The 20,609-nt window shown below is 39.6% G+C and overlaps 2 protein-coding genes across 2 annotated transcripts; both read left to right on the top strand.

The window, feature by feature from the left end:
- Window positions 1–642: 642 nt before the first annotated feature.
- FBH1 (basic helix-loop-helix (bHLH) DNA-binding superfamily protein) lies at window positions 643–7,895 on the top strand. The gene is made up of 5 exons (XM_023679464.2): window positions 643–1,395; window positions 1,539–1,667; window positions 2,450–2,515; window positions 6,306–6,374; window positions 7,467–7,895. The coding sequence occupies exons 1-5, from the start codon at window positions 988–990 to the stop codon at window positions 7,512–7,514; spliced, it is 720 nt and encodes a 239-aa protein (XP_023535232.2). The 5' UTR covers window positions 643–987; the 3' UTR covers window positions 7,515–7,895.
- Window positions 7,896–15,380: 7,485 nt separating this feature from the next.
- LOC111797020 (multiple C2 domain and transmembrane region protein 6-like) lies at window positions 15,381–18,791 on the top strand. The gene has a single exon (XM_023679869.2). It carries the CDS (start codon window positions 15,706–15,708, stop codon window positions 18,694–18,696), a length of 2,991 nt encoding a protein of 996 aa, XP_023535637.2. The 5' UTR covers window positions 15,381–15,705; the 3' UTR covers window positions 18,697–18,791.
- Window positions 18,792–20,609: the final 1,818 nt, after the last annotated feature.

Below are 20,609 nucleotides of genomic sequence, written 5' to 3'. Positions count from 1 at the left end.
CGGTTGTTATTTTTTTAGTCGGGTCAACTCAGCTAACTCGAAAATAGGGTTACAAACCAATCCAACTTTATATTATATATATATATATGTATATATGTGTGTGTATATATATATATATATGTGTGTGTCTATATATGTATATATAACTGATGTTAGTGATGCGTTGTGACTTGTAAATTTTTTATATTTGAACTCTATAAAATTTTAATCATTAATGTAAACATGTACGGTGGATAAGGATGATTTTAAAAAATATCGAAAAAAACAGAACAACTCAACCCTGAGTCGGAAATTCTATTTAAGTCGATCAAGTCACCCATCTAACAAGTTCGGAATGGACCATTTCTGGCTTAGGATTTGAAATTCAATTTTAATAGTGGGAGCCGTGCATTTCTTAGGTCTCGAGCAACTTAACCACGTTATTTATTTGGAGCTATTATGAGAGTTAATAATTTTTAAAAAAATTGAAAAAATAAAATTTGTTAATATAAATAATAGAAAATAAGGGAATAAGTTTGCTGAGAATGGAGAGTCACGCGCTAAGAATCGCGTGGGAGAAGCGTTTATTGAATCAAGGCAGTTTGATCAAATCCAGAAAAATTAATGACGTAACACTTTAACACTTAACCCTTAACCTTTCCATTTTATTTTCTTGTTACACGGAATTCCCGTGAACACGTCATCCACAACTGCAACATCACCGTTGATCGCGGGTAGTGAGGAACGGATGAGATGATGGCAGTGTGATCGAACGGTGGAGAATGGGGGTTATCGTACACCTGAGGAGCAGAGGATGAGGGATTGGCTTCCACTGTCGAAAAGAGCCGAGAGGAGGAACAATCTGGTCCCTGTGAGTGAGTGACCCTTTCCAAAGATAGAATTTCTCCACCAAAAGCAGCGGCGGAGTTTTCCTTTTCTTCTCTTCCAGAAATAACGAAAAACAACAAAATTCAGCAGAAATCTCCTGAGCCAGTCACTGTGAAGCAGATGCAATCCACAACTGGTGGTGCTACTGGCAGTCGTAGCGGCGGCGGCGGTAGCGGCGGCGGACTTGCTCGCTTCCGCTCTGCTCCGGCTGCCTGGTTGGAAGCGCTTTTGGAGGACGAGGAGGAGGACCTACTCAGGCCTAATCAGTGCTTGACTCAGCTTCTCGCTGGCAACTCCTCCGACCTAGACTCCCCCGCGGATCAGGCCTTGTTCGAGACCAATCCCTCCGCTGGTTTCCAGAGGCAAAATAGCTCTTCGGCTGAGTTTCTCGGCGCCTCCGGAATCGGGGAAGGATTTTACTCTTCCTATGCTATCAATTCCTCGGCCGCTCTCGAGATCTCTCCCACTTCCAAGCGGGGGAGAGAAGTCGACGCGCAGAACTTCCCGCCTAAATTTTCACCGCAGCTGGTAATCATTTTATTTCGAACCTCTGTTTTGCGATTCCCTGTTTTGAGGATTTGAAACGATTTGATTTCGGATTACTTTTCTCTTGATTGTGGTCTCCCGATTAGAAGTCGTTTTTGAAATTGATGAAGTGAAATTTTTGGCAGAAAAGGGAAGGAAGTGGAGTTTCGAGTTTGATAGACATGGAAATGGAGAAGTTATTGGAGGACTCTGTGCCCTGCCGTGTGAGGGCCAAGCGTGGCTGTGCAACGCATCCTCGGAGCATTGCTGAGAGGGTTAGTTCCTTTTCGCCTAAATCTTCGTTGACTCATTGCTTCTTTCAACTTCCACTTTTCAATGCCCAATCTCACCTGTTCATAGCTTCTGTGACATTCTTTACTGTAATAATTCGACATGGATTCCTTGCCTCTTCTGATCATTCATCATCTCATCTCTGCCTTTGTGTCTATTTGACATTCTTCACTGTAATAATTCGAGATGGATTCCTTGGCTCTTCTGATCATTCATCATCTCAGCTCTGCCTTTGTGTTTTCTGTCTTCCTACGATACCCACAGCTAGGAGATATTGTCCTCTTTGGGCTTTCTCTCAATGTTTTCAAAACGCATTTCCTAGAGAGAGGTTTTCTTTGGGCCTAGCATCATCGCTGACACTCGTTTCCTCTGTGGGACCCCCCAATCCCCACTCCCTTCGTGGTCAACGTCCTTGTTGGCACATAGTCTCGTATAGTCTTGTGTCCACTCCCCCTCGAGGCTCAGCCTCCTTGCTAGCACATCACCCGGTGTCTGGCTCTGATACAATTTGTAATGATCCAAGCCCACCACAAGTAGATATTGTCCTTTTCCTTTCAGGCTTCCCCGGAAGGTTGTTAAAACGTGTCTGCTAGTGAGAGGTTTCCACACCCTTATAAAGAATGTTTCGTTCTCCTCTCCAACGGGATCTTGTTGGCCTTTCTTTGTGTTAAACTATTACTCATTAGACTAAGCAGTATGTCTTGTGAACAAAACACACACAACAAAAGGTATTTCGATTACTTATTGTTTGTTTTCTTGATGGTAGGTTCGTAGGACTAGAATTAGTGACAGAATAAGGAAGCTTCAGGAGGTTGTCCCCAACATGGATAAGGTAAATTATATCATGATTGATCATTAGGGATGAATTTAGATTTATCTTATGTGATATATATTGATAAATGACTGTATTTTGGACTGCCATGTGTTTCTTCTTGAAGTTTCTGCCCTGAATTCCATTCTTAGCTTCTGTTTTGACTAGAACTTTACTTTATGCTAATTAAGTCTAACATGTATACAATTAGTCAGAGTAATGGGGACAATATTGTGTGGGTTGAACTGTAGGTCATCTCTTTCATTCATATTAATTTTAAAGTTTACCAAATTTGTAACGGCCCAACCCCCAGATATTGTCCTCTTTGGGTCCATACCCTTATAGGATGTTTCGTTCTCCTCCCCCATCAATGTGGGATCTCACAATCCATCCCCTTCGGGCCCAGCGTCTTCGCTAGCACTCGTTCCCTTCTCCAATTGATGAGGGACCCCCAATCCACCTCCCTTTGGGGCCAGCGTCCTTGTTGGCACACTGCCTCGTGTCCACCTCCTTCGAGGCTCAGCCTCTTCACTAGCACACCGCCTCGTGTCCACTTCCTTCGGGGCTCAACGTCCTCCTCACTGGCACACCGCCTCATGTCCACTTCCTTCGGGGCTCAGCCTCCTCCTCACTGGCATACCGCCTCGTGTCCACTTCCTTCGGGGCTCAGCCTCCTCCTCACTGACACACCGCCTCGTGTCCACTTCCTTCGGGGCTCAGCCTCCTCGCTGGCACACGTCTGGTGTCTGGGTCTGATACCATCTGTAAGGGCCAGAACCCACTTCTAGTAGATCCTGTCCTTTTTGGGTTTTCCTTTTCAGGCTTCCCTTCAAGGTTTTTAAAATGGATCTTTTAGGGAGAGGTTTCTACACCCTTAATAAGGGTATTTCATTCTACTCTTCAACGGACGTGGGATCTCACAAAATTTTATTGGAATTAGTTTTAAGTGGAGTGGCATGTATGTTAGCTTAAGATTGGACGTGTGAGGGCGAGGCTGGGCTTATTTACATTGAATTTATGCATCTGTTTGTCTATACGTACACACACATGCATACATATGAGTATGAATGGAAGTAAGCATTTATATGAGGCCGTCATGGCATGCTAATGTGATTTTGAAAGCCTACCATCCATAACTTAGATCAAGGATGGAATCCTGGAAGAACTGATTTTGAGTTGAGAGCTTTTGAATATTTATAGGCCAAAATACACCTTTGGCTTCTAAGGTTCGAGTTTGATCTTGTAACAACCCAAATTCACTACTAGCAGATGTTGTCCTTTTTGGATTTTCTCTTTCGAGTTTTCTCTCAAGGATTTTAAAACGCGTCTGCCAAGGAGAAGTTTTCACACCCTTAAAGAACTTCGTTCCCTCTATAACCAATATAGGATCTCGCATATCTTTCATTTGTTCGATGGAAAATGGTTTGAGTGGTTCATGAGTTCATTTGACCATTAGTTGACTAATGAAAAAATTGTGTGATTGTGTTTTACTAACTTGGTGAGGGACTTATGTGGCTAGAGATAGTCCATTTAATTTACCTCAAACCGGATGGGGAATCCTTGTTTAAATGGGAGGGAATGAGGAGGAAGTAGGAAAAGATTTTTTTCTCGTTAGCTAAAAGGGTGGGGTATAGGGATTATATTCCCCATCCTTGCCAAATCCCCGCCCCGCTCAATATGGAATAATATGTGTAATATTAAAATTTGTGTTTTTAAAAATTATGTTGGAACTAGGTATTTTTGCTTACGAAATTTTATTAGAATATTTTGATATATATATATCAAAACTAAGGCTGAAAACTAACTTAATATATATGGAATATTAAATGTAATATTGAATTTTGAATTTTTAGAAATGAGGTTGAACATTATATTATATTATATTTATTATATTATATCTTTTTGCTTATGAAGTTTTGTTGGGATGTTTTACATATTTTTAACATAAATTGTATTGGAAAATGAAAATTATCAATTAAAAAAATTATTGTAATTAATATATATATATATATTTTATAAAAATGTATAAAAAGATGGGGGAAATTCCAATCCTCGAAAATAACTTATGGGGAACTCCTAACCCGATTTCTTCAAAAATAAATAAAGAATTTCGTATGAATGAGAATTGAAATAGGAGGATGGGCCGCCCATAGATAAACCCTAAACACTTCTCCATAGGGATGGGGGAGGCTTCTTCATCTCTATCTTCGCCACCTATTTCAATCTCGATCTCCATGAAATTCTCTCATTTATTTTTGTAGGTTCTTTTTTTTATATATTTTCTATAAAAAAAAATCATTTTACATGACGTGTTTAATAGATATTTCGCATTTTTCAATATAATTTCTATTAAAAAATGCAAAATATCCTAATAATTTCATTAAAAAAAAATCTTCAACATGTATATATATATATATGCATATAGATATATATTATGTATACGTGTATGTATGTATGTATATATATATATATGTATGTATCTATGAATGTATACATGTATCTATATATACATGTATATGTATGTATATGTATGTATGTATCTATATCTATCTATATATATAGAGGTTAGTTTTGTGCTTCAGTTTATATATATATAAATTGGGGCAAGAAATTTAGATATTCCTCATCCCGACCCAATTTTGCTTATAAGGATAAATCTCTCACCGCTTCCTCTTTATTCTTTGTTTAAATGGGTATTCTTTACGGAATACTCTTCACGTAGTTCGTGGCTCGGATGGGTTAAATGGACATCTCTACTTTTCCATTCTCCTCTCTCCTTTTCTCCTTTCTCTCTTTGGATTTTCAACGCTCACTATCTTCAACCACCTTCCTCATCTGTGGACCTTTGTTACCGTCTCTCCCTTGCTGTCTTGTTGGTCCCTAATTAACGATCTCCTTTGTGCTTCCCTTCCCACATACCTAAAACAGAAGATTGGTCTTAGCGATGAACTTCACATTCCCAAGTTGAGAAAGAAACCGTGGAGTTTATTGCTGAGGGAAATCCATGTGTGTTACTCGAAGGGTGTCATGAGTTAATGCATATAATAAGCCTTTTGTAACCGCTCAAGTCCACCGCCAAGAGATATTGTCCTCTTTGGACTTTCACTCAAGGTTTTTAAAACGTTGTTAGGTAAAAGTTTCCACACCCTTATAAAAAATGATTCGTTCTCCCCCTCAACGATGTGAGATCTCACAATTCACCCCTAGCCCAGCGTGTTCTCTGGCACTCGTTCCTCTCTCCAATTAATGTGGGACTCTCCCAATCCACCCCCTTCGTGGCCTAGCGTCCTTGTTGGCACACTGCCTCGTGTCCACTCCCTTTGAGGCACAGCCTTCTTGCCGGCACATCGCCTATTGTCTAGCTCTGATACTATTTGTTACAACCCAAGTCCACCGCTAGCCGATATTATTCTCTTTGGCCTTTCCCTTTCGAGCTTCCTCTCAAGGTTTTTTAAAACGCTTATGCTAGGGAGTGGTTTCCACATCCTTATAAATAATGTTTCGTTCTCCTCCCCAACCGACATGGGATCTCACAATTATTGTCTATTTTGAACCCACTTGATTTTAGTATTGAATACTATTGAAAAGGCCTTTTATTAAGATAGATATATTATCCTTATATAAGAACCTTCTTGAGACTATATCTGCATTCTGTTGATATTGAAAAAGAAATTATTATGTCAATTAACTTATAAACCCGAAACCAAGATTTGCTTTATCGAATATGTGAAACTTATATTTGACATCAGCTATATTTTCTAGCCGAAGCCGAAATATAATTATCGTTCTGTGGTTTCCGATCTTCTTGCAGCAAACAAACACTGCAGATATGTTGGAAGAAGCAGTAGAGTATGTCAAATTCCTTCAAAAGCAGATTCAGGTATTGAACTGAACTAGATTCTGTCCGAGATTGTTCAATAGGTTATACGAAAACTGCTAATACTTCAAATGTCATCGATTCAAACACCTAATTGTTGAGTATTGTTAGGAGGGAGTCTTGCATTGGCTAATTTAGAGAATGATCATGGGTTTATAAGTAAGAAATACATCTCACATTGGTATGAGACCTTTTGGGGAAGCCCAAAGTAAAGCCACGAGAGTTTATGCTCAAAGTGGACAATATCATACCATTGTGGAGAGACGTGATTCCTAATATGGTATTAGAGTCATGCCCTTAACTTAGCCATGTCAATAGAATCCTCAAATGTCGAACAAAGAAATTGTGAGCCTCAAAAGTGTAGTCAAAAGTGACTCAAGTGTTGAACAAATGATGTACTTTGTTCGAGGACTCCAGAGAAGGAGTTGAGTGTCGATTAAGAGGAGGTTGTTCAAGGGCTCCATAGGCCTCAGGGGAGGCTCTATCGTGTACTTTGGTAGGGAGTCCCACATTGGCTATTTAGGGAATGATCATGAGTTTATAAGTAAGGAATACATGACTATTGGTACGAGGCCTTTTGGGGAAGCCTTAAAGTGGACAATATCATACCATTGTGGAGAGTCGTGATTCCTAACATGGTATTAGAGTCATGCCCTTAATTTAGCCATATCAATAGAATCCTTAAGGGTCGAACAAAGAAATTGTGAGTCTCGAAAGTGTAGTCAAAAGTGACTCAAGTGTCGAACAAATGATGTACTTTGTTCGAGGACTTCAGAGATGGAGTCAAGCCTTGATTAATAGGAGGCTGTTCGAGGGCTCCATAGGCCTCAAGAGAGGCTCTATAGTGTACGAAGGAGTCCCACATTGGCTAATTTAGGAATACAGTTTCATTGGTATGAGGTCTTTTGGGGAAGCCCAAAGCAAAGTCACGAGAGCTTATACTCAAAGTGGACAATATCATACCATTGTACAGAGTCGTGACTCCTAATACTAATCTGTAGCGGAATTATATCACTTTGCCTCGATTAGAGCTATAAAGTTACAACTCAAATACCTCGAAATTTCAACTAACTGAAATCCCCTGAAACCCGACAGGAACTCACTGAGCATCAGCGCAGGTGCACGTGCACGGTTAAGGAATAATGGCACGAAGGAAAACGCTACAACAGCCTGCAGAAATCGCCTTTCCACGATTAGTGTAAATTAGTAGATTTCTGAGGACTTGAAAAGTAGTATAAAGTAAATTAAAGTGTTCTAGCTATAATATTGTATTCTCTTTGGTCCTAAAGAAAATATCAACCTTGTAATGCATGCATTCAAATATATTGCATTCGTACGCAATAAGCAGGTGTAACAAAATATTGGGTAGTCTGCTTTTTTTACCCCTTTTTTTTGGGTATTTTTTGTTTTGTTTCAAAAAGTTATTGAATAGAACATTAGATCATTAGGCCTCTAATTATTGTATTTTCAACATCCATCCAATATTATCAGGAGAAAGCAATGGAATCGAAATTGCAGGATCAATATTTTTTTTCGTTCTCTCTTTTTCTAACGAATTCATTACATTTTTGTTTTCATTTCGTGGTTACGAACGATTATTATGTTAAGAGTGCATACCATATCAACAGGCACACAGAGGTACTATAAAATGTAATGACCCAGAATTTATACATATTCAGAGTCCTACTAACGTCTCATGCTTATTTCTAACGTGGAAATATAACTCTTATGAATCTTCGTTCTTGAGATCTCTTTTTTTATACACATTTATATTGAGTTGGGCTGTCTTCTCAACGAAAGCTTCTACTTCTTTCTATGCAGATAGATCAAGTTAATGTTTTATTTGAACGTGAAAAGCTAAAATCAGAAAAGAAATTTCTCTATCGTAAAATTGAATAAGAAGTTGAACTCAACCTGAAATCTAAACTTTTTTGTCTATATATATATATATAGACTGTCTGTAGCATCATTTAGTTCATAGTATATAAAAACGCTCTCTATGTCTTTCTCATCTTTAGTCTCGGTAAAAAGACGAAGCATTAGACGAATATGTTATATTTGGTAGTATGGAAAGCCCTTGTAAGTGGCTATTGGAGACAAACTAGTTCAATGTTGTGATCTTGAGTTTGAAGACTACCTAGATCTTCTTGGGGTTAGCCGTTACATTCTTTTAATGTACCATGAAGTCGAGGTCACCAAAGGCCTCGTTTGTGATAATCGATGAACTGAACTAAATTAGAAGTAACGACCTAGGCTCAGGATTCAAATCAGAACTTAGAATCGAGATTCAGTACATGATGGCTCCGATATTTTCTTACGTCCCCTGTGACATTATCATGTTGTTCTGAGAGTGAAGACTATCCCAACAAACCAATAAGAGTCTTTTCAGCATGTTTTGTCCTCACTCACATGCATATTAGGAAAATTTTGAAAATGTCACCCAATATAGAATTGATTCAAGAAAAACAGACTTAAATATGGAGTTCCTTGAGCAATTGAAAAGGAAGGTGCATCTCGTTTGTATACGCAGTAACTTTTAATTCTTTTAAACTTTTCTTAGTTATTCTATCCCTAGGATCGCTCTCATTCGGATGAGGTCATGGTTCATTCATGTACCCCTCATTTACTCGGGTATCACATGGGTATGATATTGTCCACTTTGAGCATAAACTCTCATCGCTTTGCTTTTGGTTTCAAAATATTTCATAAACGATGTCATGAATTTAAACGTTCGCGATAAAATATTTAAAAACAATAATGTGAAAAAACATATAACTTGAAACTTTAAATAAAATAAGAAAAATAATAAATAATGTATTGATCTAACCCGAGGGTTATAAACAACATGACTGCATCTACCCTAATTTTAGTTCTATGACCGTCACCGCGACATCATCATCCGTACATAAGTGCCTTACCTTTACTTGAAAAATAAAAGTAGCATGTGACTTAATTACTTTAAGAAATACTTAGTGAGTAATCTCACTGTTGGGGTTAGAAAATGCAATCACATCCAATCATATTTGAGATTTATCATTTCATAAAAATATTTCACACCCTTGACTCTGCTTTTCAATCCGGACTAAAAGTGGATCTATAGTACTTCTCTACACATGGCTCATGTACGCGCACATAGACCCACCATGCAGGCACATACGTACTCCCGTGAGCCTGCTCTTTAGCTAACGCATGCTCATGCTGCTAGAGTCACTGAGGGAAAGAAGCCTACATAATATCATAGCGTACATAGATATCGTAATGCACGCGCTTGTACTCATCATAGCGGAGAAGTATCTCAATGCATGTGACATACAAAAATACATGAGATCTTTTGGAAAAACAAAAAACAAAGCCACGAGAGCTTATACTTAAAGTAGACAATATCATACCCATGTGATACTCGAGTAAATGAGGGATACATAGAGTGAACCATGACAAATTCGAATGAAAGTGAACCGGAAGATAGAATAGCTAAAAAATGCTTAAAATAATTGAATAGCTAAAAAATGCTTAAAATAATTGAAAGTTACTGCCTATACAAACAAGTGCACCTTCCTTTTTAGTGGTTTAATCATCGGAACTCCGCAGTTAAGTATGTATTGCTCGGAGTAATTCTATGATGGGTGACCTCAAAATTTTTCTAAGATGCATGTGAGCGAGGGACAAAACATGTTGGAAAAACGCACATAGGGACAATCTGCACTCCTAGAAGCAATGAATAAGTAACGTGACCATGTCATGGAAGATGCAGGGGAGTGTCGGAACCATCAGGTGTCGAATCTGGATTTCGAATCCTAGTTTAAATCATGGACATGAATTGTTACACTTCTATACTACATCTAATACGGTGGATGAAGAGCTTGTTCACTATACCGTGGTAGGCCACCCAACGTTCTTCAACTTGAATGACACGCCCCTATGATGTAGGAGGTGTGCTCCTAGCTTGGGGCGTGCATCTTGATTTATTTATTACAAGTAGGCATCCATGAAAGTGAGATGCTCGCGCCTAGTTTTCGTTGGCCTTATTCACTAGGATGACGCCTATTATGAAGTCATCTCGAAGGAGTTGATCCATCTCGACGACTATAGTCGCACTCGTCATAGGGTTGGTGTCCCTCTTTTTTTTCCCAGACTTGGATCGACATTGAGGCACGTACCATCACTTAGGGGTCGATTCCCAGTATGTCTTCATACAACCAAACAAAAACGTCAATATTTCTTCTGAGGTATCAAACAATAATGCAAAGATGTAAACAATATGAAATAACGATTCAACTATGTTTCTACCCTAAAGATGTTGTTAATGAATTGAGTTTATGTCCTATTCAACCTTCATTGTAAAGCGATCGAGCAATTTGATCTTATATTTCTCTAACGAATTTCTACTTCATCCTACAGACGTTCTCTATATATGTGTAGCGTTTATAACGAAGTTACATGTCGAGACTCTTCTTCCCTGTTTCTTCGATGGTTTGCCTCGGCACGGAAAGACCTCGGCGTCGTTTTTTCAAAAGAAAAAGGGGGAAATTGATGCCTTAAAATTTGTTTTTGGGGAATTGGGAATATTCAAAGAGAGAAACGAAAGAAAGGGGAAAAGATGCAAAAGAGAAGAATAATATTAAAGAAGAAAGAAGCAAAAGAAAGGATATGGATATGCTCTTCCAACTCTCTATAATCTAATTCATTCAATAAAAAATATGAATTTATAATTATAAAAATACTATTTTATTTAAAAAATATATTTATTTATTTTCAAAAGTTTTCAATAATACGTTTAAACTTTAAAAAATGTACCGTTAATTTTGGATGAAAACCGTGACTACTTTGTTTTAAAAATACCCTTCAAATTTTAAAACTGCATTACCACAAAATTCTTACTGTCAATATATAGACAAAAACCATCTACTACCACCTCGTAGATTATCTACGAATGTTTTAATGTTACTTTGGAAAGTTCATGAGTATTTTTGAAACATGGTACTGTGGATGAAAGTCCCACGTGGGTTAACTTAGGGAATGATCATGGGTTTATAATCAATGATACGGTTGGATGAAAGTCCCACGTGGGCTAATTTAGGGAATGATCATGGGTTTATAATCAATGGTACGGCTGGATGAAAGTCCCACGTGGGCTAATTTAGAGAATGATCATGGGTTTATAATCAATGGTACGGCTGGATGAAAGTCCCACGTGGGCTAATTTAGAGAATGATCATGGGTTTATAATCGATGGTACTGTTGGATGAAAGCCCCACGTGGGCTAATTTAGGGAATGATCATGGGTTTATAATCAATGATACGGTTGGATGAAAGTTTCACGTGGGCTAATTTAGGGAATGATCATAGGTTTATAATCATGGTACTGTTGGATGAAAGTCCCACGTGAGCTAATTTAGGGAATGATCATGGGTTTAAAATCAATACTGTCTCGATTGGATGAGGCTTTTGGGAAAGCCCAAAGCAAAGGCATGAGAGCTTATGGTCAAAGTGGACATCATACCATTGTGGAGATCCGTGATTCCTAACGTCGTTTAGAGTTATGCCCTTAACTTAGTCATGTCAATAGAATTCTCAAATGTCGAACAAAGTATTGTGAGACTCGAAGGCATAGTTAAAAGTGACTGGACAACAGCATACCATTATGGAGAGTCGTGACTAACTAACATGACGATCTGAATGAATCTGTTAAAAAGTTATTTTATAAATAGAGTGAAAAATGATATTTTTTAAATAAAATGTTAAATGATTTTTATTTAAAATTAATAAAATATTGAGAATAATTTGTGAGAGGGACGTGAGCTGAGTTTGCATATTCTCCACCAAATTACTCGAATAAAATATTCTCCAAATAAAAAAGGAATGGGACCCATGGGACCCACTGGAGGAACACGTGGACGTGAAATGAATCTTCTATTTCTATTCCAAATTGTGGGCCCCCCCTCTGCATCTCAGCCAATCAAATCTACTTTTTCTTTATTTACACATTTTCTCTATTAATTTTTTTCTATTTTTATTTATATTTAACACAATTTAAATCTTAAATTAAATTTATATTATTTATCCAATTTAGATGAGAAAAATTGATACGCTCCATATCTAACCGATTTAGGTCAAACTCGACAATATTGGGGTTCATCCATATCTAACCGATTTAGGTCAAACTCGACAATATTGGGGTTCACCATCTTGGTTCTAGTGACACCGTTCACACTAAGGTAGACTTGGTAAGCTATCTAGATGTTTTCTTGGGTGTCATGGAGGTTAACGAGGTTCTTAGGGCGACCAGACCGTTGTTATACATCTTAGAATCTCATTTTTGAGACTCTTTAGACTAGCTCTCGGGATTAATCTAGTTTTGGAAGCACTAAGGTTCAATTCTTTGATCACATTTTACAATTTTGGAGTGTTCAATCTACTAAAAGTGTCCTGAGTTAGGTCATTGTAAAATCATCCTATATATAGAGCCTACCCTTCGTGTTAGTTAAATTGAAAAATCGAATACCATACTCTTATGGTCTAAACATATTACCATAATGGTGCTCTCAACCAACGAACTCGTTTTGCTTCACCTCTATTTTTATCGTGACTCGAGTTACAATTATTAAAATTTCAAATTTTCTTTTATTTTTCAAAAGTGAGTATAACTCAGCGATAATTGACATATACTCTTTTTCTTATGCTCAAAGATTTAAATCTTCATGTATCATTTTCAATTCCTCGGCCTTTTTTGTTTGAGCATGGGGCTCCGAGTCTTGTGCCAATAGTCTAGGGGCTCTGAGTCTTGTGCCAATAGTCTCCTTTTTTGTCCCACCGAATAAAGATTGAATCCTTGTCTTCGTTTTTATCTAGGGAGGCAGCCGAAACTCTTTTTTCTTGAAACCAAAGGACGAGCAACAATGCTAGGGTGTAACAACCCAGATTCACCGCTAGCAGATATTGTCCTCTTTGGGCTTTCCTTTTTGGGCTTCCCCTCAAGGCTTTAAAACGTGTCTGCTAGGGGGAAGGTTTCCACACCCTTATAAAGGTGTTTTGTTCTCCTCCCCAACCAATGTGGGACATCATAATCCACCCCCCTTAGGGGCCCAACCAATGTGGGACATCACAATCCAACCCCCTTCGGGGCCCAGCGTCCTTGCTAGCACTCGTTCCTTTCTCCAATCGATGTGGGACTGCCACCAAATCCACCCACCTTTGGGGCCCAGCATCCTTACTTGCACAAGGCCTCGTGTCTACCCCCTTCGGGGAACAGCGAGAAGGCTGACACATCGTCCGGTGTCTGGCTCTGATACCATTTGTAACGACCCAGATCCTATTGTCCTCTTTGGACTTTCCCTTTCGAACTTTCCCTCTCGGGCTTCCCCTGAAGGCTTTAAAACGTGTCTGCTAGAGGAAGGTTTTCACACCCTTATAAAGGGTGTTTTGTTCTCCTCTCCAACTAATATGGAACATCGCACCGGATGATGAGCTTGAGGATCATGTATCTCACCGACAAAGGAGTCTGGTTGTATTAAAAAGAAAAAATTGGTCATAAAAATATATAGTAGAAGTTTGAATGAGATAGAATTTAAAGTAAGTAGATAAATGAAAGTTTGTAGCGCAATTAAATAAATTGAATAGCAAAATTATTGAGTCGATTGGGACATGTATATCATACTCAAGGAAATGAAAGGCCAATAATGTAACCTATAAAGTGTACATAAGATAGTGGGTCACGAAATAGAATCGCATGCAATCATAATTCATTGTGGAGCTTATCTTTTCGTAACTATTCTTTGGGCTTACTTTCTTTTTCGAGTAACATTGAATACATAGTACTTGTCTACATATCCTAAGTCTGACTACAAGCTAGCATACGATCACACTACCGAAAACCAATGGAAAAAAAGGACGGTGTGTATCATATCATGATGTATGCATCCATACAAAACATATGAAAAATTATCTCATGCTCGTGACATCAACATACACAAGGTCCCATAATTTCATATCACGGTACATGGTTATGATGCACATCATACTTCCATTCTTTTTATAACATAATTTTTATATGAGACGTGAGTACATATACATTACATATATTTTATTATTATCATATATGACTCAACGATGTCTCATAAACGCAACATGAACATAATATCATAACATACATGAGTTGACACACGGAAAGTACATGCATCACATACATTCATAATATGACATAATTATAACATATCATATTATAATATACAAATGTTCGTATCATTCACAACACTCGAGTCATCCAACCAAACTTGAAGTCCACTTACTTGTTGGCCCAGAATCGATAGGAAATGGTAGTTTCTAAATGCATAATATCATTTAGCTTTTACGAGTCTGGATTATAATTTTTAAAAATATTAAAATTTGTTGTTGGTTGCTTTATAAAAGGCAAAACCATATGCAAAAGGAATTGGATGCAAAGCAAACCAAAAAAAGAAAATACTCAAAGGATATTCTATTTTCTTTTTCTCTGTTCCTTTTCCTTTTGAGTAAAGGAATGAACCTTTAATGAATATTTCTTATCATAAATTTGCTAAATTAATAAAAATACCTTTAAAAAATATTTTAAAATTTTTAAATTTCAACATTATCTTTTTAATTAAAAAAAAAAAAAAAAAATCTAAAAACCATAAAAAAAAAAAAAATAACTCATACCTTCCTCACGAATGTATAAGACTAAATCCATTCCTCATGTGGATGTAAATGTGTAACGGCCAAGGCTCAGATTCACCACTGGCAGATATTTTCCTCTTTGGGCTTTTCCTTTCAGGCTTCCCCTCAAGTCTTTAAAACGCGACTCCTCTCCAACCAAGGTGGGACATCACAAAATGACGATCACAACTTAGGGTGATCTTTTTGTCGACGATGCTGCTCCTATTACACTCGTAGTCTCTAAAGGGTGATCCATCTAGTAGAAATATTAATTAGAAAAATACGTATAAAACCATTATTTTGATCTAACCCCACCATGAATTATTATCACTACGCACCTGTTCACATGGGGTATGTAGTAAGCCCCAGAAGAAGGCTTCTTCACAAACAGTATCAACGCACAAGAATCTGTCTCCATCGCACTCCACTTTGCCGCAACCAGACACACAAACGAACAAATTCTCTCCTCCCCTCTCCCTCTCCCTCTCCCTCTCCCTCTCTAAAACCATCTGGGTATCTCTCTTCATACTCCCACTCCCCCAGATGAGCTTCTCATTCTCATCGTCGCCGATTCCTTTTCCCGCCGCCGCCGCCGCCGTCGTTTCTCTCCTCCTCCTTACTACTCTCACTCTTCCTTCTTCATACTCCTCTGTTTCAGATTCCGATGACCAAGCTCGTTGTACAAATCCTCGACGCCGGCGACCTTATGCCCAAGGACGGCGACTCTGCCAACCCCTTTGTCGAGGTCGACTTTGGCAACCAGAAACAGAGGACTCGTACCATACACACCGATCTCAATCCTTCCTGGAATGAGAATCTCGTTTTCAACATCACCGACCCTCGACAATTCCCCAACACCACCATCGATGTCGTGGTTTATAACGACAGGAAATCCGGCCACCGCCGGGATTTTCTCGGCCGTGTCAGAATCTCCGGCATGTCGGTGCCCCGTTCTGAACAGGACGCTAACATCCAGAGATACCCACTTGATAAACGTGGTCTTTTCTCTCATATCAAAGGCGATATTGGGTTTCGAATGTATCTGACTCACGATGATGATTCGACGCCGCCGCCGCCGCCGCCACAAACTGCCGACTTCGAAACTCCCCTGCAAGAAATCAACCCCAACATATTCGATCAGGAGGAATTACAAGTGCCCAAGAAGAAGGAAAAGGACGTCAAGACCTTCCACTCCATAGGGGCAGCCCCGACTGCGACTGCGGCGTCGGTGGCTCCTCCACCGACAGAATTCAAGTGGCCACAGCCAATGGCGACGCGGATGGACTTCGCTCAAGCAGGCCCATCTCCAGCAACAGTAATGCATTTACCAGCTCCAAAGCAAAATCCAGAGTACGCATTGGTGGAGACCAGCCCGCCATTAGCAGCAAGATTGCGGTACGGCTACAGAGGAAAAGACAAGATCATCAGCACCTACGACATGGTGGAGCAAATGCATTTTCTATATGTAAACGTGGTTAAAGCTAAAGACCTCCCTGTAATGGATGTTTCCGGGAGTTTAGACCCATATGTGGAAGTTAAAGTAGGGAACTACAAAGGAGTCACAAAGCACTTGGAGAAGAATCAAAACCCAGTTTGGAAGCATATTTTCGCGTTTGCAAAAGAGACATTACAAGCAAGCTTACTGGAAGTAACGGTGAAAGACAAGGATTTGGGGAAGGATGATTTTGTGGGGAGGGTTTTCTTTGATATCCCCGAGGCTCCATTGAGAGTACCTCCAGATAGTCCATTGGCTCCTCAATGGTACAAATTAGTGGACAAGAAAGGCATCAAAGCAAAGGGGGAAGTGATGCTTGCGGTTTGGATGGGTACTCAGGCTGATGAGTTTTTCTCTGATGCTTGGCATTCTGATGCTCATAGGGTCAGCCATGGCAACCTTGCTAACACAAGATCAAAGGTCTATTTCTCTCCTAAACTATACTATCTAAGAGCCCAAGTGATCGAAGCTCAAGATCTCATCCCATCAGACAAGTCCAAACCACCAGATACATACGTAAGAGTACAATTTTGCAATCAGGGGAAAGTAACCAAACCTTCACAGATGCGAGTGATCAACCCAGTTTGGAACGAGGAGCTGATGTTTGTAGCGCCCGAGCCATTTGAAGATTTCATCATCATCACTGTTGAAGACAGAGGAACGGGGGAGATTCTTGGGAGAGTGATCGTCCCATCACGAGAAGTTCCACAGAGAATCGAGTCCACGAAGCTCCCTGACGCCCGCTGGTACAATCTCCATCGCCCATTCATCGCTCAATTAGAAGAAACAGAGAAAAAAAAGGAGAAATTCTCCAGCAAGATCCATGTCCGTCTCTGGATCGACGCAGGCTACCATGTTCTTGACGAATCAACTCATTTCAGCAGCGACCTTCAACCATCCTCCAAAATCCTGAGAAAAGACAGCATCGGAGTACTCGAGTTGGGGATTTTGAGCGCTCGAAATCTACTTCCAATGAAGAGCAAAGAAGGAAAAACCACAGATGCTTACTGTGTGGCCAAATACGGCAACAAATGGGTACGAACCAGAACTCTTCTGGAAACCCTCGCCCCTCGCTGGAACGAACAGTACACCTGGGAAGTCTACGATCCCTGCACTGTAATCACAATCGGAGTATTCGACAACGCTCACACAAATGGAAGCAAAGAAGACGCAAAAGACCAGAGAATCGGTAAAGTAAGGATTCGGTTATCCACATTAGAGATAGACAAAGTGTATACGCATTATTACCCCTTGTTGGTTCTTCAGCCCTCTGGCTTGAAAAAGCACGGCGAGCTTCAATTGGCTCTGAGATTCACCTGCACGGCCTGGGCCAACATGCTGACACAGTACGGGAAGCCATTACTGCCTAAAATGCACTACCTACAGCCAATCCCTGTCCGACACATGGATCTACTCCGCTTCCACGCGATGAACATTGTAGCGACTAGGCTGTCCCGTGCTGAACCACCACTGCGGCGAGAGGCAGTGGAGTACATGCTCGATGTCGATTACCACATGTTTAGCCTTAGAAGAAGCAAAGCGAATTTCAATCGGATAATGTTGCTTCTCTCGGGAATCACCGCGATTTACCGATGGTTCAACGATGTATGCATTTGGAAAAACCCTATCACAACCTGCCTCGTCCATGTGCTGTTCTTCATTCTCGTTTGCTACCCCGAATTAATCCTCCCGACGGTCTTCCTTTACCTGTTCGTGATTGGAATTTGGAATTACCGATTCCGGCCGATGAATCCGCCGCACATGGACGCGAGATTGTCGCAGGCTGAGCACGCTCTCCCAGACGAGCTAGAGGAAGAGTTCGACAACTTCCCGACGACAAAGCATATCGACACGGTGAGGATGAGGTACGACCGATTAAGGAGCGTAGCCGGAAAAGTGCAGACAGTGGTAGGAGATTTGGCGACGCAAGGGGAAAGGGCTCAAGCGATTCTCGGGTGGAGGGATCCGAGGGCTACGGCATTGTTCATCATCTTCTCGTTGATGTGGGCGGTTTTCATCTACGTCACGCCGTTTCAAGTGGTGGCGATTCTGATCGGACTGTATTTGCTCCGGCACCCGAGATTGAGGAGGAAGTTGCCGTCCGTTCCGGTCAATTTCTTCAAGCGACTGCCATCAAAGGCGGATATGATGTTATTATGATGAGAATAGAGTTTTATTTATTTTCTTTCCTATTTTAATTATTTAATTATTATGAACCAAATATATTTCAATAATTGGAGTGTTCCAACCAAGTACACTCTTTTTGTTCGATACTTTAGCCACTTTTGACTATGCTTTCGAGGCTCATAATGTTTGTTCGACATTTGAGAATTTTATTGACAGTCTATGAGACTTTCCTCGAAGGACCTTTTTATGCACATCCTTTTAGTAGTTCCCTCCAAACTCCGGTCTTCTGCCGAGTCCTTCCGCCCAAAAAAAAGATGGTTCCTTGTCGGTACGAGCTTTTCTTGTTCTCGTCTACCGTGGGATTGAATTGTTTTCCTAATGTTGTAAGGGACTCCCGAGCATATTCATTCTCTACCCTGTCTACTAAGAAAGAGAAGTTAGTGAGAGACGTGGCTTGGATCTAACAGAGTGATCGAAAGCTTGGTACGTCACAGGACATATGGTCGGATAGGACGACTTTTCTTAAGACTGGAATGCTACCCAATCTTTACACACATGATAGTAAAGCCAATGCTTCGATTTTAAAGGACTATAACCTAAGTGCCGAAAATTAATTAATTGGACTTGATTTCATGGCTTTCTTGGCTAATGCCATCATCTGTACTTAGGGCCCTTGCCTTACTTAGAAAAATGTTAGACGTAAGACGAGTGATTAAAAATATTAAGTGACTCTACTGTTGGAGTCGAGAAATGCAATCACATGCAACGTGGTTTGTTTTTATGACTATTCCTTAGGCTCTACTTTCGTTTTTAGGTATGGTTGGATGCATAGTACTTCTCTATGCACGTTCGTATACGTACTGTTATGATAAGATAAGGAATCAATACAAGGGGAATAAGATTCGGATTACCTTGTTGATCGAATATCTCAAGGCAAGAACATTGTTTGAGATTCGAATCACTCCACAAGCAAGATCGATCATGTCTAGCTTGAATGATTCTTGTTGATCAAACATCTCAACGCAAGAACACTTGTTTGAGATTCGAATCACTCCACAAACAAGATTGATCATGTTGAGCTTGAATGATTCTACATGCAACCTAAACTACATAGAATTGCAAAGAAACTTAGTCATTGGCTAAGGAAGCACAAATGCTCCTTTTACTACATTTTTCAAGTCTCTCACAAATACAACATACATGGCTTTATATAGCCTCAAAATGGAACTGTTAAATGCATTCTAAGAGTTGTAACATTCATACTTAATGACCATAACCATAATTAACCTAGGTAATCCACCCAAAATTTATAACATGAAACTTCATTCTTCTTCGATGTGGCATGAATTGAAATATCTTTTGATAATTTCAACAAAATTTTCTTCACATCTTCATTGAAGCATATTGTATGATTGATGTCTCTTGGTTCATATCATGTTAGGTTATGGAGCCTGATGCTTATTTATAGTTTAGTCAACGGTTATACATAGTAAAACTATACGTACTGTTAGGTTATGGAGAGCCTGATGCTTATTTATAGCTTAGTCAACGTTATAAGTATTAAAGTGGTAAATGACCTATAAAGTAAATTGTCGACCAATTGTCATAAATAGTAAATAACTATGTACAGTAAAATAGAGGTTATACCGTGTAGAGATTTATATCTGGTAAAGCTATATATATAGTAACTTGAAACTCCCAATCGAGACGTACTTACATGGTGCAATCTATTAGTAAGTAGATGATCACATAAAAACACTAACAAATTGTAATATAGAATTATATCATGTAAAAGGGTTGTTCACAGCTTAGAGTAGCTCGCACACATGCTACATCTAAGGCGAGTCGAGTGTGCACCAAGGGCTTGGTTTGCAAGGTTTGGATTGCGCCTGCTGGTGATGGCTCGTAGTGCCGTCCGGTTCTTCGATAGGCTTGGTTGCGCTCAA

This window comes from Cucurbita pepo, chromosome 6 (genome assembly GCF_057944985.1).
Source record: "Cucurbita pepo subsp. pepo isolate OVF chromosome 6, ASM5794498v1, whole genome shotgun sequence".
Classification (NCBI taxonomy): domain Eukaryota; kingdom Viridiplantae; phylum Streptophyta; class Magnoliopsida; order Cucurbitales; family Cucurbitaceae; genus Cucurbita; species Cucurbita pepo.
Note: the sequence above shows the minus strand (reverse complement) of the source record. Positions and strands in the feature narration are given on the sequence as shown.

Coding starts and splice junctions, on each gene's coding strand:
- FBH1 (XM_023679464.2), top strand. CDS start 988: ATGCAATCCACAACTGGTGGTGCTACTGGCAGTCGTAGCGGCGGCGGC. Junction 1,396..1,538: donor CTAAATTTTCACCGCAGCTG/GTAATCATTTTA, acceptor AATTTTTGGCAG/AAAAGGGAAGGAAGTGGAGT. Junction 6,375..7,466: donor TCCTTCAAAAGCAGATTCAG/GTATTGAACTGA, acceptor GAAACCCGACAG/GAACTCACTGAGCATCAGCG.
- LOC111797020 (XM_023679869.2), top strand. CDS start 15,706: ATGACCAAGCTCGTTGTACAAATCCTCGACGCCGGCGACCTTATGCCC.